Raw genomic sequence first — 25,894 nt, forward strand, 5'->3', positions numbered from 1 at the left:
GCCATTATTATGAGCCATCCTCCCCTCACCATCCTCCTGTGGTTGACAAATTAGTGGATTCGTCTATTTCAGCCACACCCTTTGCTGACAGGTGTTTAAACTCGAGCACACAGCCATGCAATCTCCATAGACAAACATTGGCAGTAGAATGGCTTAACTGAAGAGCTCAGGGACTTTCAACTTGTCATCGTCATAGGATGCCACCTTTCCAACAAGTCAGTTTGTTAAATTTTTGCCCTGCTAGAGCTACCCCGGTCAACTGTAAGTGCTGTTATTGTTAAGTGGAAATGTCTAGGAGCAACAACGGCTCAGATGCAAAGTGGTAGGCCACACAAGCTGACAGAACGAGACCGCAGAGTGCTGAAGCGCTTAAAAATGGTCTGTTCTCGGTTGCAACACTCACTACCGAGTTTCAAACTTCCTCTGGAAGCCACGTCAGCACAGTAACTGTTCGTCGTGAGCTTCATGAAATGGGTTGCCATGGCCGAGCAGCTGTACACAAGCCTAAGGTCACCATGCGCAATGCCAAGCGTCGGCTGGAGTGGTGGAAAGCTCGCCGCCATTGGACTGGAGCAGTGGAAACACGTCTGAAGTGATGAATCATGCGAGACCATATGGCATCAGTCCCATGGACTAATCTGGGTTTGGAGGATGCCAGGAGAACGCTACCTGCCCCAATGCATAGTGCCAACTGTAAAGTTTGGTGGAGGAGGAATAATGGTGTGGGGCTGTTTTTTTAATGTTTTGGGCCCCTTAGTTGCAGTGAAGGGAAATCTTAACGCTACAGCACACAATGACATGCTTGAAAATTCTGTGCTCCCAACTTGGCAGCACTTTGGGGAAGGCCCGTTCCTGTTTCAGTAGGACAACACCCCCCCTGCACAAAACGAGGTCCAAACCGAAAAGGTTTGTCGAGATCGGTGTGGAAGAATTTGATTGGCCTGCAAAGAGCCCTGACCTCAACCTCATCGAACACCTTTGGGATGAATTGGAACGCAGACTGCGAGTCAGGCCTAATCGCACAAAATCAGTGCCTGACCTCACTGATGCTCTTGGCTGAATCGAAGCAAGTCCCTGCAGCAATGTTCCAACATCTAGTGGAAAGGCTTCCCAGAAGAGTGGAGGCTGTTATAGCAGCAATGTTCCAACATCTAGTGGAAAGCCTTCCCAGAAGAGTGGAGGCTGTTGTAGCAGCAATGTTCCAACATCTAGTGGAAAGCCCTCCCAGAAGAGTGGAGGCTGTCAAGGCAGCAAATGGGGGATCAACTCCATATTAATACACATGAGGTTTGGAATGAGATGTTCGACGAGCATCTGTCCACATACTTTTAGCCATGTGTATTTGTGTGTGTGTGTGTGTGTGTGTGTGTGTGTCTGTGTGTGTGTGTGTGTGTGTGTGTGTGTCTGTGTGTGTGTCTGTGTGTGTGTGTGTGTGTGTGTGTGTGTGTCTGTGTGTGTGTGTCTGTGTCTGTGTCTGTGTCTGTGTCTGTGTCTGTGTCTGTGTCTGTGTCTGTGTCTGTGTCTGTGTCTGTGTGTGTGTGTGTGTGTGTGGTAACTGAATATGTTTAATATAAGACATAGGTGACTCCAGGATCCTTCTAGGCAGAGTTGCAAAGAAAAAGCCAGACTGGCCAAAAAAAAGAAAAGATGAAGAAAAAGAACACAGAGGAACTCATCCCAAATTTTGCACGCCCAATTTTTCAGTTTTTGATTTGTTAAAAAAGTTTGAAATATCCAATAAATGTCGTTCCACTTCATGATTGTGTCCCACTTGTTGTTGATTCTTCACAAAAAAATACAGTTTTATATCTTTATGTTTGAAGCCTGAAATGTGGCAAAAGGTCGCAAAGTTCAAGGGGGCCGAATACTTTCGCAAGGCACTGTATATATATATATATTCTATCAGGAGAGAGGGATGGAGGGAGAGATATAGTCTGTGATATATATATATATATATATTCTACCAGGAGAGAGGGATGGAGGGAGAGATATAGTCTGTGATATATATATATATATATATTATATCAGGAGAGAGGGATGGAGGGAGAGATATAGTCTGTGATATATATATATATATATATTCTACCAGGAGAGAGGGATGGAGGGAGAGATATAGTCTGTGATATATATATATATATATATTATATCAGGAGAGAGGGATGGAGGGAGAGATATAGTCTGTGATATATATATATATATATATATTCTACCAGGAGAGAGGGATGGAGCGAGAGATATAGTCTGTGATATATATATATATATTCTAACTGGAAAGAGAGAGGAGAGGTGAGGTAGGGGAGGGAGATATGGAGTGGAGGGAAAACAGACAGACAGGCATGCAAACAGACATAGAGACAGAGAGACAGAGAAACAGACAGAGAAGGAGAGAGAGACAGACAGACAGAGAGACAGACAGACAGACAGACAGACAGACAGACAGACAGGTAGGTAGGTAGGCAGACAGACAGACAGACAGACAGACAGACAGACAGACAGACAGACAGACAGACAGACAGGTAGGTAGGTAGGCAGACATACTGCCCCGGCATGCAGAGAACTGCCCCAGTGTTGATGCCTCATTCTGGGGAGAGTGTAAATCTAGCTCCAGGCTTCTCTCTGGGCCTGCTGTATGTCTGCCTACCTACCTACCTGTCTGTCTGTCTGTCTGTCTGTCTGTCTGTCTGTCTGTCTGTCTGTCTGTCTGTCTGCCTACCTACCTGTCTGTCTGTCTGTACATACATACATACATACATACATACATACATACATATAGATAGTCAGACAGCCAGACAGTCAGAGACAAACAGAGAGACTGTCAGAGAGACAGTCAGACTGTCAGACAGAGAAAGGGAGAGTACTGCCCCCAGGTGGAGTTTACCAGCATTGCACAGTGAAGGGACTGTGTGTATGTGTGTGTGTGTGTGTGTGTGTGTGTGTATGTGTGTGTGTATGTGTGTGTGTGTGTGTGTGTGTGTGTGTGTGTGTGTGTGACCAGATTGTTGCGTGTGTGTGTGTGTGCGTGTGTTGTTACTTATTAGCACTAATCAACGCTGGCTTCCATTCCTCATTCCAGGTCCATGAAGCAGTATTAAAGAGGGGAGGAGAGGAAATGAAGGGAGTAAACAGGATATGGATCTTCTGTCCCTTCTGACCTTGGAGTCATTACATTATGATGACACACACACACACACACACACATTCACACACGCCCTATCAACGAATCCTGCTGGGGAGCGAGCGAGAGGCCTTCTTCCATCCATCAGCAGGCCCAGAGAGAAGCCTGGAGCTAGATTTACACTCTCCCCAGAATGAGGCATCAACACTGGGGCAGTTCTCTGCATGCCGGGGCAGTCTCTGGGGAGGGCTGGGGGAATGGAGGTGTTAGCAAGGCTGGACTATGTGATATACCAAGGTTGGCAGGGAGAGATAGAAAGAGGTACTCCCATAACCCCCCTGTTCTATACCTGCCCTACCCCTATCCCTCTCCCTCTCATCCCCTCCCCTTCTCCCTCTCTCTCCCTCCCCTTCTTCCCCCTCCCCAGCTACACACACACACACACACATGCACGCATGCACACACACAGACACATAAAGACAACCAGACTGGCGTGTGGTTCCCACCACTTCTAGTTTAGACTATGTAGTGCAGCCTTGGTTAGGGGCTATAAGCCAGACAGACAGGTGTGTGGTTCCCACCATGTCTAGTTTAGACCAGGTAGTGCAGCCTTGGTTAGGGGCTATAAGCCAGACAGACACACAGCACAGTTCACCACTACCCACTCTTCAGGATGAAGGTATGACTTAACTATTAACACTGATATGTACCATGTCCATGCAAAGTAAGTGGATAATTCAAAACATTTTATTCTACCGTTTTAAAAGTCTGAATGTTATGTGAGGTTACGTGTGGGTCTAAAGTTGTCTGAATGTTATGTGAGGTTATGTGTGGGTCTAAAGTTATCTGAATGTTATGTGAGGTTATTATGTGTATCTAAAGTTGTCTGAATGTTATGTGTGGATCTAAAGTTGTCTGAATGTAATGTGAGGTTATGTGTGGATCTAAAGTTGTCTGAATGTTATGTGAGGTTATGTGTGGGTCTAAAGTTATCTGAATGTTATGTGAGGTTATTATGTGTATCTAAAGTTGTCTGAATGTTATGTGTGGATCTAAAGTTGTCTGAATGTAATGTGAGGTTATGTGTGGATCTAAAGTTGTCTGGATGTTATGTGAGGTTATGTGTGGGTCTAAAGTTATCTGAATGTTATGTGAGGTTATTATGTGTATCTAAAGTTGTCTGAATGTTATGTGTGGATCTAATGTTGTCTGAATGTTATGTGTGGATCTAAAGTTGTCTGAATGTTATGTGAGGTTATTATGTGTATCTAAAGTTGTCTGAAAGTTATGTGAGGTTATGTATGTGTGTATGTATCTCTACTCTGGGTTGTTTTGCTGCATGTACTGCACTGACAGCATTGAACAGTGACTAAATGTTGTTTTAATGTTTTTTTAAATGTTGTTTGAATGTTGTGTGAACGTTGTGTGAATGATTTCCCTGTCTCTGTCTCCCAGGTCTTTTTGCTCCTGTCTCTGCTGGCTCCTGCGGCCGTCCTCTCTCAGTTCTACCTCCCTCAGGACTGTGATGACATCTATCAACATGACAACACCAAACCCAGTGGGGTGTACACCATCTACCCTGGGGGTCCCACCACCCCTTTACATGTCTACTGTGACATGAACACGGATGGAGGGAGGTGGACTGTGAGTAGAGACCTTTATAGATCATCTGTGATGTTTGTGATGTGTCGGTGGTGCAAAACGTATGATAATGACATCTCTCTCCCCCCTCTCTGTCTCCCTCCACTTTCTCTTTCCCCCGTGTCTCTCTCCCTTCCCTTACCCCTGTCCCTACTTCTCTCTCCCCCTCTCTGTCTCCCTCCTCTTTCTCTTTCCCCCGTGTCTCTCTCTCTTCCCTTACCTCTGTCCCTACTTCTCTCTCCCCCTCTCTGTCTCCCTCCTCTTTCTCTTTCCCCCGTGTCTCTCTCCCTTCCCTTACCTCTGTCCCTACTTCCCTCTCCCCCTCTCTTCCCTCGCTGTCCTTCTCCCCCTCATCTCTTCTCTCTCGATCTCTCTCTCATCCTCTCCCTGCCCTCTCTCTCTGCCCTCGCTCTCTCTCTGCCCTCTCTCTCTGCCCTCTCTCTCTGCCCTCGCTCTCTCTCTGCCCTCTCTCTCTGCCCTCTCTCTCCTCTCAGGTGTTCCAAAGGAGAATGGATGGAACAGAGAATTTTTACAGACCCTGGGCACACTACAAATCTGGCTTTGGTAATGTGGCTGGAGAGTACTGGCTGGGTGAGTCCTCCTCAGATCTGAGAAAACCAAATGAGAAGAAGTTAGGGGAAGGGGTTAGGAGAAAGAGGAAGGAGCTAGGAGCTAGAGGAAGGAGCTAGGGGAAGGGGCTAGTAGCTAGAGGAAGGAGCTAGGGGAAGGGGCTAGTAGCTAGATGAAGGGGCTAGGAGCTAGAAGAAGGAGCTAGGGGAAGGGGCTAGGATCTAGAGGAAGGGGCAAGGAACTAGAGAAGGGGGTTAGGAGCTAGGGGAAGGGGAAGGGGCTAGGAACTAGAGGAAGGGGCTAGGAGCTAGAGGAAGGAGCTAGGGGAAGGGGCTAGGAGCTAAAGGAAGGGGCTAGGAACTAGAGAAGGGGGTTAGGAGCTAGGGGAAGGGGCTAAGAGCTAGAGGAAGGGGCTAGAAGCAGGGGCTAAGAGCAAGAGGAAGGGGCTAGGAGCTAGAGGAAGGGGATAGGGGAAGGGGAATGGGCTAAGAGCTAGAGGAAGGGGCTAAGAGCTAGGGGAAGGAGCTAAGAGCTAGGGGAAGGGGATAAGAGCTAGAGGAAAGGGCTAAGAGCTAGAGGAAGGAGCTAAGAGCTAGGGGAAGGGGATAAGAGCTAGAGGAAAGGGCTAAGAGCTAGGGCAAGGGGCTAAGAGCTAGAGGAAGGGGCTAAGAGCTAGGGCAAGGGGCTAAGAGCTAGAGGAAGGGGCTAGGAGCTAGAGGAAGGGGCTAGGAGCTAGGGGAAGGAACTAAGAGCTAGGGGAAGGGGATAAGAGCTAGAGGAAGGGGCTATGAGCTAGAGGAAGGGGCTATGAGCTAGAGGAATGGGCTAAGAGCTAGAGGAAGGGGCTAGGAGCTAGGGAAAGGGGCTAAGAGCTAGAGGAAGGGTGTCTAGGAGCTAGAGGAAGGGGCTAGGAGCTAGGGGAAGGGGCTATAAGCTAGAGGAATGGGCTAGGAGCTAGGGGAATGGGCTAAGAGCTAGAGGAAGGGGCTATGAGCTAGAGGAATGGGCTAAGAGCTAGAGGAAGGGGCTAGGAACTAGGGAAAGGGGCTAAGAGCTAGAGGAAGGGTGTCTAGGAGCTAGAGGAAGGGGCTAGGAGCTAGAGGAAGGGGCTAGGAGCTAGGGAAAGGGGCTAAGAGCTAGGGGAAGGGGATAAGAGCTAGGGGAAGGGGCTAGGGGAAGGGACTAGGAGCTAGGAGAAGGGGCTAAGAGCTAGAGGAAAGGGCTAAGAACTAGAGGAAGGGGCTAGGAGCTAGGGGAAGGGGCTAAGAGCTAGTGCAAGGGGCTAAGAGCTAGAGGAAGGGGCTAAGAGCTAGAGGAAGGGGCTAGGAGCTAGGGGAAGGGGCTAAGAGCTACAGGAAGGGGCTAGGAGCTAGGGGAAGGAGCTAAGAGCTAGGGGAAGGGGATAAGAGCTAGAGGAAGGGGCTATGAGCTAGAGGAAGGGGCTATGAGCTAGAGGAATGGGCTAAGAGCTAGAGGAAGGGGCTAGGAGCTAGGGAAAGGGGCTAAGAGCTAGAGGTAGGGTGTCTAGGAGCTAGGGGAAGGGGCTAGGAGCTAGGGGAAGGGGCTATAAGCTAGAGGAATGGGCTAGGAGCTAGGGGAAGGGGCTAAGAGCTAGAGGAAGAGGCTATGAGCTAGAGGAATGGGCTAAGAGCTAGAGGAAGGGGCTAGGAGCTAGGGAGAGGGGCTAAGAGCTAGAGGAAGGGTGTCTAGGAGCTAGAGGAAGGGGCTAGGAGCTAGGGGAAGTGGCTAAGAGCTTTGAGAAGGGGCTAAGAGCTAGGGGAAGGGGATAAGAGCTAGGGGAAAGGGCTAAGAGCTAGGGGAAGGGGCTAAGAGCTAGGAAAAGGGGCTAAGAGCTAGAGGAAGGGGCTAAGAGCTAGGGGAAGGGTGTCTAGGAGCTAGAGGTAGGGGCTAGGAGCTGGGAGAAGGGGCTAAGAGCTAAGTGAAGGGGATAAGAGCTAGGGGAAGGGGATAGGGGAAGGGGATAGGAGTAAAAGGAAGGGGTTAGGAGCTAAAGGAAAGGGGATAGGAGCTGAAATGTAACAGGACCTTTATGCTTTCTGTTCTTGTCAGGTCTGGATAACATCTTCCTCCTGACGATGAGGAAGAAGAATGAGCTGAGAGTGGACATGGAGGACTTTGAGGGAGGGAAAGTTTATGCTAAATACACGTCCTTCTCCATTGATCCTGAGAACTACGGATACACACTGAGACTGGGCACTTATGTAGACGGAGGGGCAGGTGAGTTCTTCTTCTTCTTCAGCTTTAACATCATCATCACCTATGGTGTCACATCATAACTCTTCCCCTGTGTGTGTGTTTAGTTCCTACGGGTTGTTGGAAATGTGAACTACCACTGATGTTCTTGCTTCCGAAATGTGAACTATTTCCAACAACCCGTAGGAACTAAACACACACACAGGGGAAGAGTTATGATGTGACACCATAGACGATGGTAACATCAGATGTTCTAGCTTCCGCCACAAAGTTTAGAGTGAAGAGTTCAGTCTTAAAGGAAAACTCGACCCAAAAAACTATATTTTGGTATTTGTACTTTAAAATAGAGAAATCCCTATAAAAAAATGCATATATTTTGAAAGTTACATATCTTGAAAACCTGATTTAGTGATAATTTTGGTTGAGATAATGCCAAGAGTGTGCAAAGCTGTCATCAAGTCAATGGGTGGCTACTTTGAAGAATCTCAAATATATTTTGATTTGCTGAAGACTTTTTTGGTTTCTACATGATTCCATATGTGTTATTTCATAGTTTTGATGTCTTCACTATTATTCTACAATGTAGAAAATAGTAAAAATGTAAGAAAAACCCTTGAATGAGTAGGCGTGTCCAAACTGTTGACTGGTGCTGTATACATTTGCATAAATCTAGTCAGGTGTATTTTGTAGCTTTTGGCAAATGTGTTCTAATGATCTAAAGTCACGCTGTTGCTACTTCCTGTAAACACACAGTCCAGTTCACAGGGAATGATGGCAGACCGTACTTCCTGTAAACACACAGTCCAGTTCACAAGGAATGATGGCAGAGCCTACTTCCTGTAAACACACATTCCAGTTCACAGGGAATGATGGCAGACCCTACTTCCTGTAAACACACAGTCCAGTTCACAGGGAATGATGGCAGACCGTACTTCCTGTAAACACACAGTCCAGTTCACAAGGAATGATGGCAGAGCCTACTTCCTGTAAACACACATTCCAGTTCACAGGGAATGATGGCAGACCCTACTTCCTGTAAACACACAGTCCAGTTCACAGGGAATGATGGCAGACCCTACTTCCTGTAAACACACAGTCCAGTTCACAGGGAATGAAGGCAGACCCTACTTCCTGTAAACACACAGTCCAGTTCACAGGGAATGATGGCAGACCCTACTTCCTGTAAACACACAGTCCAGTTCACAGGGAATTATGGCAGACCGTACTTCCTGTAAACACACAGTCCAGTTCACAGGGAATGATGGCAGACCCTACTTCCTGTAAACACACAGTCCAGTTCACAGGGCATGATGGCAGACCCTACTTCCTGTAAACACACAGTCCAGTTCACAGGGAATGATGGCAGACCGTACTTCCTGTAAACACACAGTCCAGTTCACAGGGCATGATGGCAGACCCTACTTAACCAGGTTACTGTGCTCTGTCTGTTGGTTTAACCAGGTTACTGTGCTCTGTCTGTTGGTTTAACCAGGTTACTGTTCTCTGTCTGTTGGTTTAACCAGGTTACTGTGCTCTGTCTGTTGGTTTAACCAGGTTACTGTTCTCTGTCTGTTGGTTTAACCAGGTTACTGTGCTCTGTCTGTTGGTTTAACCAGGTTACTGTTCTCTGTATGTTGGTTTAACCAGGTTACTGTGCTCTGTCTCTTGGTTTAACCAGGTTACTGTTCTCTGTCTGTTGGTTTAACCAGGTTACTGTGCTCTGTCTGTTGGTTTAACCAGGTTACTGTTCTCTGTCTGTTGGTTTAACCAGGTTACTGTTCTCTGTCTGTTGGTTTAACCAGGTTACTCTGCTCTGTCTGTTGGTTTAACCAGGTTACTGTTCTCTGTCTGTTGGTTTAACCAGGTTACTGTACTCTGTCTGTTGGTAATTTTTTTAGCTCTGTTTTTTTGGTTGATTCTCAGGGGACTCCTTGTCATATAGCAACGGCATGAAGTTCAGCACCTACGACAAAGACCAAGATACCTGGGGAGACCAATGTGCCAGGCGCTACATGGGTGGATTCTGGTACGGTGCCTGTGCGCATGCTAACCCTAACTCCCTGTACGCCCCACATCCGGAAACATCTTTCATTTATGTGTCTGTTTATTGGCAGCACTGGAAAGGGGCAAACTACTCTCTGAAAAGCATTTCCTTTAAGATCAGGGCTGTCTCTGATGCTGTGGCTGTTCAGGAGCAGGAGTAACATTCCTGACTCTATCAGTCCTGACCTAATGTCACCATCTCTAAATGACTACACAAATACAATGTGGAGGAGGGGGCACCAGAGCTAGCCAGACAGACACTAACACCTAGAGAATAATACAGTCACTACATTATCACTATAACACTAACACCTAGAGAACAATATGGTCACTACATCATCACTACATTACACTGACACCTAGAGAATAATACAGTCACTACATTACACTAACACCTAGAGAACAATACAGTCACTGCATTATCACTATTACACTGACACCTAGAGAAAAAATATGGTCACTACATTACACTAACACCTAGAGAACAAGATGGTCACTACATTACACTAACACCTAGAGAACAATATGGTCACTACATCATCACTGACACCTAGAGAACAATATGGCCACTACATTATCACTATAATTATCATATTGGATGTTAAAGTAGTGTTTCATGTTATAGCAGCACAATGGGCTCTCTGTCTCTTATATGGTCACTATATTATCACTATTATTATCATCTTGGATGTTAGTGTTTCATGTTATAACAGCACGATGGGCTCTCTGTCTCTTATATGGTCACTACAGCGTCACTATTATTATCATCTTGGATGTTAAAGTAGTGTTTCATGTTATAGCAGCACGATGGGCTCTCTGTCTCTTGATTCCACTGTTACTTGACTCAAATAATAACTAAAGCATTTCAACGACAAATTCACTGCATTCTGTCTTTTTATTTACTGTATGTATTTATTTATTATAATCAGTCTGATTGGATGGCTGAATGTGTTTATTTATTATAATCAGTCAGATTGGATGGCTGAATGTGTTTATTTATTATAATCAGTCAGATTGGATGGCTGAATGTGTTTATTTATTATAATCAGTCAGATTGGATGGCTGAATGTGTTTATTTATTATAATCAGTCAGATTGGATGGCTGAATGTGTTTATTTATTATAATCAGTCTGATTGGATGGCTGAATGTGTTTATTTATTATAATCAGTCTGATTGGATGGCTGAATGTGTTTATTTATTATAATCAGTCTGATTGGATGGCTGAATGTGTTTATTTATTATAATCAGTCTGATTGGATGGCTGAATGTGTTTATTTATTATAATCAGTCAGATTGGATGGCTGAATGTGTTTATTTATTATAATCAGTCAGATTGGATGGCTGAATGTGTTTATTTATTATAATCAGTCAGATTGGATGGCTGAATGTGTTTATTTATTATAATCAGTCAGATTGGATGGCTGAATGTGTTTATTTATTATAATCAGTCAGATTGGATGGCTGAATGTGTTTATTTATTATAATCAATCTGATTGGATGGCTGAATGTGTTTATTTATTATAATCAGTCTGATTGGATGGCTGAATGTGTTTATTTATTATAATCAGTCTGATTGGATGACTGAATGTGTTTATTTATTATAATCAGTCTGATTGGATGGCTGAATGTGTTTATTTATTATAATCAATCTGATTGGATGGCTGAATGTGTTTATTTATTATAATCAGTCTGATTGGATGGCTGAATATGTTTATTTATTATAATCACTCTGATTGGATGGCTGAATGTGTTTATTTATTATAATCAGTCTGATTGGATGGCTGAATGTGTTTATTTATTATAATCAGTCTGATTGGATGGCTGAATGTGTTTATTTATTATAATCAGTCTGATTGGATGGCTGAATGTGTCAAAGTCAAGGTTGTAACATGATCTTAGAGTTTTCATTGCAAAATGGTTGTGTGCATCTATCATCTTCATCAACCTCATATTCATCATCATATTCATCATATTCATCATCATCACCATCATCATCATCATCATCATATTCATCATCATCACCATCATCATCATCACCATCATCATCATCATCAAATTCATCATCACCATCATCATCATCATCACCATCATCATCATCACCATCATCACCATCATCACCATCATCATCATCATCACCATCATCATCATCAAATTCATCATCACCATCATCATCATATTTTTCATCATCATCATATTCATATTCATCATCATCACCATCATCATCATCACCATCATCATCACCATCATCATCATCATCATATTCATCATCATCACCATCATCATCATCATCACCATCATCATCATCATCATATTCATCATCATCACCATCATCATCATCATCACCATCATCATCATCATCAAATTCATCATCACCATCATCATCATCATCCCCATCATCATCATCATCATATTCATCATCATCGTCACCATCATCACCATCATCATCATCATCACCATCATCACCATCATCATCATCATCATATTCATCATCATCGTCACCATCATCACCATCATCACCATCATCACCATCATCATCACCATCATCATCATCATCATCATCATCACCATCATCATCATCATATTCATCATCATCGTCACCATCAAATTCATCATCACCATCATCATCATCATCATATTCATCATCATCATCATCATCATCATGTTCATCACCATCATCATCATCATATTCATCATCATCATCATCATCATCATCATCATCATCCCCATCATCACCATCATCATCATCACCATCATCCCCATCATCATCATCATCATCATCATCACCATCATCATCATATTCATCATCATCACCATCATCATCATCATCATCATCATCACCATCATCATCATCATCACCATCATCATCATCATCATCACCATCATCATCATCCCCATCATCACCATCATCATCATCACCATCATCCCCATCATCACCATCATCATCATCACCATCATCATCATCATCATATTCATCATCATCACCATCATCATCATCATCATCATCATCATCACCATCATCATCATCATCATATTCATCATCATATTCATCATCATCATCATCATCATCATCATCACCATCATCATCATATTCATCATCATCATATTCATCATCATCGTCACCATCATCATCATCACCATCACCATCATCACCATCATCATCATCATATTCATCATCACCATCATCATCATCATCATCATCATCATATTTATCACCATCATCATCATCATCATCATCATCATCATATTCATCATATGGATTCGAGGGGATTTCGAAGAACCCCTTTTAATGGATCCTCGAAGAACGTTTTGAAGAACATTTTGGCGTACATTTTTTAACAACCTCCCCTCCCCTATTATTATTATTTTAGTGGCAAACTTTGTCATCAAAGTCTGGCATTCTCTGGGTTTATGGTGCTTTCAAGACAACTGAAGAAAAAAAACAAGGTCGATTCATGACGTCAGTGATCTTCAGGTCATAGTTCTAGAAAGAGGCCCGAGTTCCAAATGTACAATTTCGAGTTGGATGAAAGTTTTCCCAGTCCGTAGCTCGTTTTTCCCGAGTTCCCAGTTGTCTTGAACTCACTAAAGTCAGATTTTGTAGTTCTGAGATAACAGTTGTTTTGAGCGTGGCACAAATCACGCTTCATTGACAGCATGGCCAATGGTGAATGTTTATTATTTTAAACTAGGAAAAGAGACCATTAATCTTAGACTTGGGACCACACAGCCACTCCACTGAATAGCAGGCTAATGATTGCTTTGCAACGCTTGCAGTTAGCCACTGATTCCTTCCAAACCACTCATTGTTGAATTTGCGATTTCCAACTTGTTGTGTAATGTTTATGTCCAATGGCCGATGAGCACCGACACGTTTTATCTATAATTTCTCTTCATTATTTATCTTCATATGACAAGGATTAAAAAGGATTTGCCAGTAGATTGTTGACTTGATACATGATGATGACTGCTAGCTAAGACTTTGAAAGTATGATGTTGACATGATCAGTCCAATCAAAGCTACGGTAGATATAACGTGACTTAACGGCATTTTATCTGTGGCCAATGACCTTGAGCCTTCCTGGATGTCCACTTCTAATGTAACTATGGCAGCACCCAAGGGGCTTGAATTTTCGTGCTCTACCTTTATGACTTGCCGGTGACCTAGTGTCCCCATGAATGACAGGACACTGAGCCAATCAAGGCGCAACGCTCCATATTTTCTGCTGGCTCGCCCCACCACCACAGAAAGCACTGAGCTAGGCTGAAACACCTGCATTTTGGAGCTGCCTTACTCAAGAAAACAAAAAAGAGATAATGTCTGTATGTGGCTTTATTAACTTAATTATATATCTATTTTTTACATTGTTTGCAAACTGATCTGTGACCCGTATTAATGCCAAAATAACATGCAAAACAAGAAAGCTTTTTTTTTTCCCCTAAAGATCTGGGGCTCAAAACACAACAGGTTGCCACTGCACGACGGGTTGCCACTGCACGACGGGTTGCCACTGCACGACGGGTTGCCACTGCACGACGGGTTGCCACTGCACGACGGGTTGCCACTGCCACTGCACGACGGGTTGCCACTGCACGACGGGTTGCCACTGCACGACGGGTTGCCACTGCACGACGGGTTGCCACTGCCACTGCACGACGGGTTGCCACTGCACGACGGGTTGCCACTGCACGACGGGTTGCCACTGCACGACGGGTTGCCACTGCCACTGCACGACGGGTTGCCACTGCACAACGGGTTGCCACTGCCACTGCACGACGGGTTGCCACTGCACGACGGGTTGCCACTGCCACTGCACGACGGGTTGCCACTGCACGACGGGTTGCCACTGCACGACGGGTTGCCACTGCACGATGGGTTGCCACTGCACGATGGGTTGCCACTGCACAACGGGTTGCCACTGCACGATGGGTTGCCACTGCACGACGGGTTGCCACTGCAATTGACATACCTTTGCATGCCTCCTTGTCTGTTTACCTGCAGACACAGACACACAAGTGAGCAGTTCAGTCATCTCCACCCAATACAGCTAGCCTTCAACATACTCTTATAGCCTTCAACATACTCTAATAGTCTTCAACATACTATAATAGTCTTCAACATACTCTTATAGCCTTCAACATACTCTTATAGCCTTCAACATACTCTTATAGCCTTCAACATACTCTTATAGCTTTCAACATACTCTTATAGCCTTCAACATACTCTTATAGCCTTCAACATACTCTAATAGTCTTCAACATACTCTAATAGTCTTCAACATACTCTTATAGCCTTCAACATACTATTGTAGACTTCAACATACACTTATAGCCTTCAACATACTCGTATAGCCTTCAACATACTCTTATAGCCTTCAACATACTCCAATAGCCTTCAACATACTCTTATAGCCTTCAACATACTCTTATAGTCTTCAACATACTCTAATAGCCTTCAACATACTCCAATAGTCTTCAACATACTCTTATAGCCTTCAAAATACTCTTATAGCCTTCAACATACTCTTATAGCCTTCAACATACTCTAATAGCCTTCAACATACTCTTATAGCCTTCAACATACTCTTATAGTCTTCAACATACTCTAATAGCCTACATATTCTTATAGTCTTCAACATATTCTTATAGCCTTCAACATACTCTTATAGTCTTCAACATACTCTTATAGCCTACATATTCTTATAGCCTTCAACATATTCTTATAGTCTTCAACATACTCTTATAGCATTCAACATACTCTTATAGCCTACATACTCTTATAGCCTTCAACATACTCTTATAGCCTTCAACATACTCTTATAGCCTACATATTATTATAGGCTTCAACATACTCTTATAGCCTTCAACATACTCTTATAGTCTTCAACATACTCTAACAGCCTTCAACATACTCTAATAGTCTTCAACATACTCTTATAGCCTTCAAAATACTATTATAGCCTTCAACATACTCTTATAGCCTTCAACATACTCTTATAGCCTTCAACATACTCTCATAGCCTTCAACATATTCTAATAGCCTTCAACATACTCTTATAGCCTTCAACATACTCTTATAGCCTTCAACATATTATTATAGCCTTCAACATACTCTTATAGCCTTCAACATACTCTTATAGCCTACATATTGTTATAGCCTTCAACATACTCTTATAGCCTTCAACATACTCTTATAGCCTTCAACATACTCATATAGCCTACAGATTCTTATAGCCTTCAACATGCTCTTATAGCCTTCAACATACTCTAATAGCCTTCAACATATTCTTATAGCCTTCAACATACTCTTATAGCCTTCAACATACTCTTATAGCCTTCAACATACACTTATAGCCTACATATTATTATAGCCTTCAACATACTCTTATAGCCTTCAACATACTCTTATAGCCTTCAACATATTCTAATAGCCTTCAACATACTCTTATAGCCTTCAACATACTCTTATAGCCTTCAACATACTCTTATAGCCTTCAACATACTCTTATAGCCTACAGATTCTTATAGCCTTCAACATACTCTTATAGCCTTCAACATACTCTAATAGCCTTCAACATACTCTTATAGCCTTCAACATACTCTTATAGCCTTCAACATACTCTTAATGCCTTCAACATACTCTTATAGCCTTCAACATACTCGTATAGCCTTCAACATACTCTAATAGTCTTCAACATACTCTTAGCCTTCAACATACTCTTATAGCCTTCAACATACTCTTATATCCTTCAACATACTCTAATAGCCTTCAACATACTCTTATAGCCTTCAACATACTCTTATAGCCTTCAACATACTCTTATAGCCCTCAACATACTCTAATAGCCTTCAACATGTTTTTATAGCCTTCAACATACTCTTATAGCCTTCAACATACTCTTATAGCCTTCAACATACTCTTATAGCCTTCAACATACTCTTATAGCCTTCAACATACTCTTATAGCCTTCAACATACTCGTATAGCCTTCAACATACTCTAATAGCCTTCAACATGTTCTTATAGGCTACATATTATTACCTCTTTGTTGATTGATATCCATTGAATTGTGTCTATATTCTGGTTTTTAGAAAGATTTGCACAAATATGAAATGATAGATGGTATCATCATAAAACAACATCAATGTAGATCATACAAGGGACAAACCTTCAATTGAGGAGATCTGCACCTGCTGTCCTTTGAAATTCAAATCCAAATGTTGGGCAGTTAGGTTCAGTTGGACAGTTAGGTTCAGTTGGGCAGTTAGGTTCAGTTGGGCAGTTAGGTTCAGTTGGACAGTTAGGTTCAGTTGGACAGTTAGGTTCAGTTGGGCAGTTAGGTTCAGTTGGACAGTTAGGTTCAGTTGGACAGTTAGGTTCAGTTGGGCAGTTAGGTTCAGTTGGACAGTTAGGTTCAGTTGGACAATTAGGTTCAGTTGGGCAGTTAGGTTCAGTTGGACAGTTAGGTTCAGTTGGGCAGTTAGGTTCAGTTGGACAGTTAGGTTCAGTTGGGCAGTTAGGTTCAGTTGGACAGTTAGGTTCAGTTGGACAGTTAGGTTCAGTTGGGCAGTTAGGTTCAGTTGGACAGTTAGGTTCAGTTGGGCAGTTAGGTTCAGTTGGACAGTTAGGTTCAGTTGGGCAGTTAGGTTCAGTTGGGCAGGTAGGTTCAGTTGGGCAGTTAGGTTCAGTTAGGCAGTTAGGTTCAGTTGGGCAGTTAGGTTCAGTTGGGCAGTTAGGTTCAGTTGGGCAGTTAGGTTCAGTTGGACAGTTAGGTTCAGTTGGACAGTTAGGTTCAGTTGGACAGTTAGGTTCAGTTGGGCAGTTAGGTTCAGTTGGACAGTTAGGTTCAGTTGGACAGTTAGGTTCAGTTGGGGAGTTAGGTTCAGTTGGACAGTTAGGTTCAGTTCGGGAGTTAGGTTCAGTTAGGCAGTTAGGTTCAGTTGGGCAGTTAGGTTCAGTTGGACAGTTAGGTTCAGTTGGACAGTTAGGTTCAGTTGGGCAGGTAGGTTCAGTTGGGCAGTTAGGTTCAGTTGGACAGTTAGGTTCAGTTGGACAGTTAGGTTCAGTTGGGCAGTTAGGTTCAGTTGGACAGTTAGGTTCAGTTGGACAGTTAGGTTCAGTTCGGGAGTTAGGTTCCTTCAAGAACCCCCACCAACTAAGCAGGTTCCTCGATGAACCCCATCTCCTGGGGTTAGGGTTAGAATAACCTTTTGGGGGGCATTTTCAGTGTCAAGAACCCTAAGGTTCTTCAAAGAACTTTGAGGATCTTAGAATAACCCTTGTTGAACCCCTACTTTTTTTAGAGTGGACATTAGTTTATACTGGATTAAGTGTTCATTTTCGTTAACTGTAATTTCGTTAGTTATTTTTAAGTCTTGGTTCCAATAGTTTATATTATTTTCTCAGAGATTGTCAGTTGGATAGGCTCTCGGCAAGGTTGTTGTATATCTTACCTATTGAATGAATATCTTTGTCTGACTCAGATAAGATTTATCCAGGTTTTTATGTACATTTCATTAAGAATGATAAAAAAAGAGAGAGGCTTTCCATTAAACTGTAATATGAAATGTTATATTCGATTGTAAATAAAACGTGCACATTACTGCTTTAGTTTTCTATGAAGGGAAATAATACTGTAATAAAGGTTTAAGAATAAAATGAAGATAATTCTTATGAACTATTGAGGGATATGTGTGGGCTTCAGTTGCAGTGATAAACTGGGGCATGTAATACCAGAAACAACCACTTCCTGTCAGACTTGAGCCGTAAACCGGTGTGCTGTAGATCCTGTCTGGAAAACAGGTAAAACGGGAAAGAGGCGGGGCCGCAGCACACCTACTGATGTTGACCGCCTCGGTGTCCACTATTTAACACACCCACAAAGTCAAAATGGGCTATATCATTACAAATTCATGAAAACAAATATTTGTATAAGGTCAGTAGTGTGGTTAAGGTTAGTTTTAAAATCATATTTAAGGAAGAGGAATTGTAAAAATAATCGGGGTTTATGACTGGTAGCTGGTAACGACCAAGTTCTCTGGGCTTTCTAAAAGTGTGGCCAACGGGCAAATGGTTTAGTCCTCTTGAGATTCTCATAACAGGAATGGTTATCGTTTTTATCGTAATCATAGGCTCGTCATCGTGGTATTGATTTTAACAGTAATGGTAGATTAGTTGCTTATTATTGTAATGGTTGTAGTAATGAATGAATGCATGTAGCTAACATGAAAATAAATCATTTTACAGCCTACTACTCACTCAGATTTCCTAGATTGGTTAGGCAAAAGTAGCACGTTACACAAAGGTAAATAAGCAACATTTAAGATGTAACATTAAAATGTATACATGTGTTTCCCATTTTGGTATAAACCTTGACACTTCAAAGAATGAACCTCGGCTCCTTTAAGACCAGGCGAAACATTCGCGACATGAAATCTGGAAAGACTGGTGACGAACCCTCCCACCCTCTCTTGTCTTGCGACCAAAACTAGTTTCAAGACGACGGGGCGAAAATATTTTTATTTCCCTTGAAGGAACGGATGATTGAGGCGTCAACTTCCCGACATTTCCTCCGACATCTCCCCTCTCTAGACAAAAGTTTGCGGATCCTCCAAGAGTTTGGGAAATAAAGATTGATAGAAAGCCTCCTTTTTTTCTGTAGGTGGGAACTTTGAAAACATGGATTGGGGGACGGATCTTTGGGTAAGGACATATGCACTAGCTACAGTAACCTTAGCTACACAATAACAGCACATTCCCTGGAGAAGGTGATTGTTTTTGCTGTCTCAAAAATAATACATGCCTTTGACATTGTTGTCAACTCTAACAAAGTTGATGACAACTCACGGCAAGTAGACTAAATTAGCTTGTAGCTTGAGGGCGGCTGTTATTTCGCAATGTTGCATACCTTGACCTCTTAAAGGTGACTTAGCTAGTTAGGCTTCTGTAATAGATCGATTTTTTGTTGTTGTTGTCCAGCATCCGCATATAAACTAGTTACAACCCATATGATCATATTCAACGTATGAGCAAGTCATTGATGTTATCATAACATTTAGTTGGTTTGTAGAGATACTATTGAATTACTCGTGTTTTGTGCGTGCGGTGACGAGGTGTGAACTGTTATTGAACCAACTCCGGTGAACCATATTGAACCATATTGTCAGGGGGTTATGGGCAGTCTGATCTCACCAGGGGAGTACTAGAATGGAGTTAGACACTGGTCTAAGGTCAGTTTTGAGATGATCCAACTCGTGGAGTGATGGTAGTGTACGTTGATCCTAGATCTGAATCAAAAGGACAATAGGCCACAGGCCAGTCAGGCTTGTAAGTAGGGTTTCAGTCAGGTCACACACTCTATGCAGACAGTCTATGTCATACGTGGCAAACCCCCATTCCCTATATAGTGCACTACTTTTGACCAGGGTCCATGTTCACGAAGCGCCTCAGAGTAGGAGTGCTGATCCAGGATCAGTTTGGCCTTTTTATTTAGACCCTGAATAATAAGAGGTGGAACCTGGTCCCTGTTTAGCAGAGCTACTCTGACATGCTTTGTGAACATGGGCCCAGGGTCCATGGGGCTCTGGTCTAGAATGTAGGGAATATGAGTGGTCTAGTATGTAGGGAATAGGAGGCCATTTGGGGCCTGGTCTAGAATGTAGGGAATAGGAGGCCATTTGGGCCCATGGGGCTCTGGTCTAGTATGTAGGGAATAGGAGGCCATTTGGGCCCTGGTCTAGTATGTAGGGAATAGGAGGCCATTTGGGCCCTGGTCTAGTATGTAGGGAATAGGAGGCCATTTGGGCCCTAATCTAGTATGTAGGGAATAGGAGGCCATTTGGGCCCTGGTCTAGTATGTAGGGAATAGGAGGCCATTTGGGCCCTGGACTAGTATGTAGGGAATAGGAGGCCATTTGGGCCCTGGTCTAGTATGTAGGGAATAGGAGGCCATTTGGGCCCTGGTCTAGTATGTAGGGAATAGGAGGCCATTTGGGCCCTGGTCTAGTATGTAGGGAATAGGAGGCCATTTGGGCCTATTTGGCTCTGGTCTAGTATGTAGGGAATAGGAGGCCATTTGGGTCCATGGGGCTCTGGTCTAGTATGTAGGGAATAGGAGGCCATTTGGGGCCTGGTCTAGTATGTAGGGAATAGGAGGCCATTTGGGCCCATGGGGCTCTGGTCTAGTATGTAGGGAATAGGAGGCCATTTGGGCCCTGATCTAGTATATAGGGAATGGGATGCCATTTTGGCCCATGGGGAATAGTTGGCCATTTTGGCCCATGGGGAATAGGAGGCCATTTTGGCCCATGGGGAATAGGAGGCCATTTGGGCCCATGGGGAATAGGAGGCCATTTGGGCCCATGGGGAATAGGAGGCCATTTGGGCCCATGGGGAATAGGAGGCCATTTGGGCCCATGGGGAATAGGAGGCCATTTGGGCCCATGGGGAATAGGAGGCCATTTTGTCGGGCCATCGGGCTCTGGTCTAATATGTAGGGAATAGGAGGTCATTTGGGCTCTGGTATGTAGGGAATAGGAGGCCATTTCAGTTCTGGTCTAGTATTTAGGGAATAGAAGGCCGTTTGGGCCCATGGGTTTTGGTCTAGTATGTAGGGAATAAGAGGCCATTTGGGCCAACGGGAAATAGGAGGCCATTTGGGCCCATGGGGCTCTGGTCTAGTATGTAGGAAATAGGAGGCCATTTGGGCCTTGGTCTAGTATATAGGGAATGGGAGGTCATTTGGGCTCTGGTATGTAGGGAATAGGAGGCCATTTCAGTTCTGGTCTAGTATTTAGGGAATAGAAGGCCGTTTGGGCCCATGGGTTTTGGTCTAGTATGTAGGGAATAGGAGGCCATTTGGGCTCTGGTCTAGTATGTATGGAATAGGAGGCCATTTGGACATACATTCTCCCATCAGCCCTAGTTCTCTCTTAAAGGGGTACTTCAGGATTTTGGCATTGAGGCCCTTTCTCTACCTCCCCAGAGTCAGATGAACTCATGGATCCCATTCGTCTGTGTGAAGTGTGAGGGACGTTGGAGGTAGTTTAGTGAGCCAATGCTAACACCCATAGTCTTCCAGTCATTGCTCTAATCCTAGTTAGTAATTACGTTTCTTAGCAGCTTCCTTCAAACTTCATGCGGTGACACAAACATGATATCCATGAGGACATCTGACTCTGGGGAGGTAGATAAAGGGATACAATGCCAAAATCCCGAAGTACCCCTTTAACCCTTTAAATGGACAGGGACTCTCCTGGCTGATAGGTGGACTCAGTGTTATGATGATGATGTCATCATGTTCTTTCTCTCCTCTTCCCCATCTCTCTCTCCTCTCCCCTATCTCTCTCTCTCCTCTCCCCCATCTCTCTCTCCTCCTTTCCCCATTCTCTCTCTGCTCCTCTTTTCTCTCTCTCTTCTTCCTCTTCTCTTCTTTCTCCTCTTCTCTCTTCTCCCCCTCTCTCTCTCCTCCTCTCTCTCCTCTCCTCCTCTCTCTCTCTCCTCTCCTCCTCTCTCTCTCTCCTCTCCCCCTCTCTCTCCTCTCCTCTCTTCTCCCCCTCTCTCTCCTCTCCTCTCCCCCTTCTCTTCTTCCTCCTCTCTCTCTCCTCTCCCCCTCTCTCTCTCCTCCTCTCTTCTCCCCCTCTCTCTCCTCTCCTCTCCCCCTTCTCTTCTTCCTCCTCTCCTCTCTTTTCCCCCTCTCTCTCTCCTCTCCTCCTCTCTCTCTCTCTCTCCTCTCCCTACCTCTCTCTCTCTCTCTTTCTCTCTCTCTGTCCTGGTTCAGATGCAGTATTGAGGACATGACTGTAGTACATGTGTTCTGTATAATGTTCTCCCTCAGTTTACATCATTGCTCTGGTAGGTGGAATCTATGGCATGGAATCTAACCCTGTCTAGTTGTGTTAGATCACTGATAGGAGAGAGGAAAGGAAATAAGGTTGCATGTTTAAATCTCTCCAACGGGCTGGGCTGTTGTTCTGAATCCCCTGCAGCTGGAACTTGACCAGGTCTGCGTTCCAAATCTGGCACTATATTCCCTATATGCTAGTGCGCTACTTTTGACCAGAGCCGAGGTAGTGCACTGTATAGGGAAAAGGGTGCGATTTAGGACATACCCCAAACCTCAGCTACAACAGAACACAACAGAACAGGGGCAGGGTTCCAAGTTCCAACACATGATGACCAGGGGGATTATCCTGTGGCAGCGTCTTACTGGGGACAAGCAGTCAGACTGGGGGTTGAACCAGAGACCTTAATGTTACAGGGCCAGTGTAGAGAAAGACCGGCGCCACTAAGGTCTGGACCTCTTATCAGAGCAGAGGCAGCGGTAGTCTCCAGACAGAGGTTACACTAGGTGTATATCAGCAGTAGTCTCCAGACAGAGGTTACACTAGGTGTATATCGGCAGTAGTCTCTAGACAGAGTTTATACTAGGTGTATATCGGCAGTAGTCTCCAGACAGAGGTTACACTAGGTGCATATCAGCAGTAGTCTCCAGACAGAGGTTACACTAGGTGTATATCAGCAGTAGTCTCCAGACAGAGGTTACACTAGGTGTATATCAGCAGTAGTCTCCAGACAGAGGTTACACTAGGTGTATATCGGCAGTAGTCTCCAGACAGAGGTTACACTAGGTGTATATCAGCAGTAGTCTCCAGACAGAGGTTACACTAGGTGTATATCAGCAGTAGTCTCCAGACAGAGGTTACACTAGGTGTATATCAGCAGTAGTCTCCAGACAGAGGTTACACTAGGTGTATATCAGCAGTAGTCTCCAGACAGAGGTTACACTAGGTGTATATCAGCAGTAGTCTCCAGACAGAGTTTATACTAGGTTTGACCCAATAAGTGGCTCTGAAATGTTATTCTCTTTCTCTCCTTTCTCTCACCTTCTCTCTCTCTCTCTCTTTCTTTTTCTCTCTATCTCTCTCTTTCTTTTTCTCTCTCTTTCTCTCTCCTTTCTCTCTCCTTTCTCTCTCTTTCTCTCTCCTTTCTCTTTCTCTCTCGCTCATCCCCTCCCTCTGTCTCACCCCCCTGTCTCTCGTTCCCTCTCCCTACCTCTCTCTCTCTCTGTCCTGGTTCAGATGTAGTATTGAGGACATGACTGTAGTAAATGTGTTCTGTATTATCACCTCTATTCAGATCATTAGCTCTGTTTAGTACATGGCCACATCCCAAATGGCACTATATTCCCAACATAGTGCACTACTTTAGACCAGAACCCTAGTGGGCCTGGTTAGTAGTAGGGCAATACTTTAGATCTGAGGAGAGTCTATCTGCGTCTCTGAGGAGAGTCTATCTGCGTCTCTGAGGAGAGTCTATCTGCGTCTCTGAGGAGAGTCTATCTGCGTCTCTGAGGAGAGTCTATCTGCGTCTCTGAGGAGAGTCTATCTGCGTCTCTGAGGAGAGTCTATCTGCGTCTCTGAGGAGAGTCTGTCTGTCTGTCTCTGAGGAGAGTCTGTCTGTCTGTCTCTGAGGAGAGTCTGTCTGTCTGTCTGTCTCTGAGGAGAGTCTGTCTGTCTGTCTCTGAGGAGAGTCTGTCTGTCTGTCTCTGAGGAGAGTCTGTATGTCTGTCTCTGAGGAGAGTCTGTCTGTCTGTTTCTGAGGAGAGTCTGTCTGTCTGTCTCTGAGGAGAGTCTGTCTGTCTGTCTCTGAGGAGAGTCTGTCTGTCTGTCTCTGAGGGGAGTCTGTCTGTCTGTCTCTGAGGAGAGTCTGTCTGTCTGTCTCTGAGGAGAGTCTGTCTGTCTGTCTCTGAGGAGAGTCTATCTGTAGTCACCATGGACTTCAGACACAGAGATCCCTACATACCTACATAGTGAGTGAGTCAGAGTGTGAGAGTGAACTCAACCCAGCCCGTAGATAGCAGATTGTCTGTCAGACAGAGACCAGGGTAGGATACATAGTGAAGAGGATATACCTGTACAACTGGCTGGTGGAGTGATGTAAGAGGAGCAGTGTTCCTGTCCTGTAACTAGTAGTTATATTACTACTGTATAGAGGAGTGTGTTGTATCAGTAACTAGTAGTTATATTACATCTGTATAGATGAGTGTGTTATATCAGTAACTAGTAGTTATATTACTACTGTATAGAGGAGTGTGTTATATCAGTCCAGTATCTAACCCTGTTCTGTCTCTCCTGTCTGTAGGACCAGTATGATGGTATTGATAAACACACCCAGTCAGGACTGGATCTGGTGGACCGATATGTGAAGTTTGTCAGAGAACGGACCGAGATAGAACAGAACTACGCCAAGCAACTCAGGTGTCTGTCTGTCTGTTTCTGTCTGTCTGACAGAGCACACAGACAGTCTGTCTGTGTGCTCTGTCTGTCTGTGTGCTCTGTCTGTCTGTCTGTGTGCTCTGTCTGTCTGTGTGCGTGCTCTGTCTGCCTGTGTGCTCTGTCTGTGTCTCTCTGTGTGCTTGTCTGTCTGTCTGTCTGTCTGTTTTTGTCTGTCTGTCTGTCTCTCTGTCTGTCTGTCTGTCTGTCTGTCTGTCTGTCTGTCTGTCTGTCTGTGCAGTGTGTCTGTGTATTTTAATTAGTTGTTAGAATGTAACCCTGACATTCTCTCTTCCTCTCAGAAACCTCTCCAAGAAATACCTTAAACGAGGCAGCAAGGAGGAGCAGGAGTGTGGGTGAGTTGTGTCTGTCTGTCTCTCTGTCTGCGTCTCTGTCTGTCTCTCTGTCTCTGTCTGTCTCTCTCTGTCTGTGTCTCTCTCTGTCTGTCTCTCTGTCTGTCTCTGTCTGCCTCTCTGTCTCTCTGTCTGTGTCTGTCTCTCTGTCTGTCTGTCTCTCTGTCTGTGTCCTCTCTCTAATCAGTTAGTGATTATCAGATGAATGCTGTGCTTATCCTTTGTCTCTCGTGTTTGTCTTTATTAGACAGACATATTTCTTTATCCCACCAATCACATGCAACTCTTTACCCCTGTTTCCTGGAAGTGAATTACCCCTGTTTCCTGGAAGTGAATCAATCACATGCAACCCTTTACCCCTGTTTCCTGGAAGTGAACCAATAACATAGAACCCTTTACCCCTGTTTCCTGGAAGTGAACCAATAACATAGAACCCTACCCCTGTTTCCTGGAAGTGAACCAATAACATACAACCCTTTACCCCTGTTTCCTGGAAGTGAACCAATAACATACAACCCTTTACCCCTGTTTCCTGGAAGTGAACCAATAACATACAACCCTTTACCCCTGTTTCCTGGAAATCAAATCAAAAATCAAATTTTATTTTTTATATAGCCCTTCGTACATCAGCTGATATCTCAAAGTGCTGTACAGAAACCCAGCCTAAAACCCCAAACAGCAAGCAATG

The 25,894-nt window shown here is 44.1% G+C and overlaps 2 protein-coding genes across 8 annotated transcripts in view; both read left to right on the forward strand.

Moving 5' to 3' along the window:
- The first annotated feature begins 3,683 nt into the window (after positions 1 to 3,683).
- LOC118940171 (microfibril-associated glycoprotein 4-like) lies at positions 3,684 to 9,896 on the forward strand. The gene is made up of 5 exons (XM_036948453.1): positions 3,684 to 3,794; positions 4,571 to 4,759; positions 5,251 to 5,347; positions 7,397 to 7,564; positions 9,464 to 9,896. The coding sequence occupies exons 1-5, from the start codon at positions 3,789 to 3,791 to the stop codon at positions 9,742 to 9,744; spliced, it is 741 nt and encodes a 246-aa protein (XP_036804348.1). The 5' UTR covers positions 3,684 to 3,788; the 3' UTR covers positions 9,745 to 9,896.
- Positions 9,897 to 19,004: 9,108 nt separating this feature from the next.
- Positions 19,005 to 25,894, forward strand: part of LOC110518978 (cdc42-interacting protein 4 homolog) — a 51,768-nt gene continuing 44,878 nt past the window's right edge. For 4 of the 7 annotated variants that reach the window (XM_036948454.1, XM_036948455.1, XM_036948456.1 and 1 more), the window contains exons 1-3: positions 19,007 to 19,283; positions 24,723 to 24,838; positions 25,156 to 25,209. In XM_036948454.1, the coding sequence (XP_036804349.1) occupies positions 19,260 to 19,283; positions 24,723 to 24,838; positions 25,156 to 25,209 (194 nt within the window). In that variant the 5' untranslated portion in view covers positions 19,007 to 19,259. Of the gene's footprint in view, positions 19,284 to 22,359; positions 22,434 to 24,722; positions 24,839 to 25,155; positions 25,210 to 25,894 lie in introns of all 7 variants that reach the window. The other 3 variants (XM_036948461.1, XM_036948459.1, XM_036948458.1) reach the window with 3 other exon arrangements.

The sequence above is a fragment of the Oncorhynchus mykiss genome, chromosome 17, assembly GCF_013265735.2.
Source record: "Oncorhynchus mykiss isolate Arlee chromosome 17, USDA_OmykA_1.1, whole genome shotgun sequence".
Classification (NCBI taxonomy): domain Eukaryota; kingdom Metazoa; phylum Chordata; class Actinopteri; order Salmoniformes; family Salmonidae; genus Oncorhynchus; species Oncorhynchus mykiss.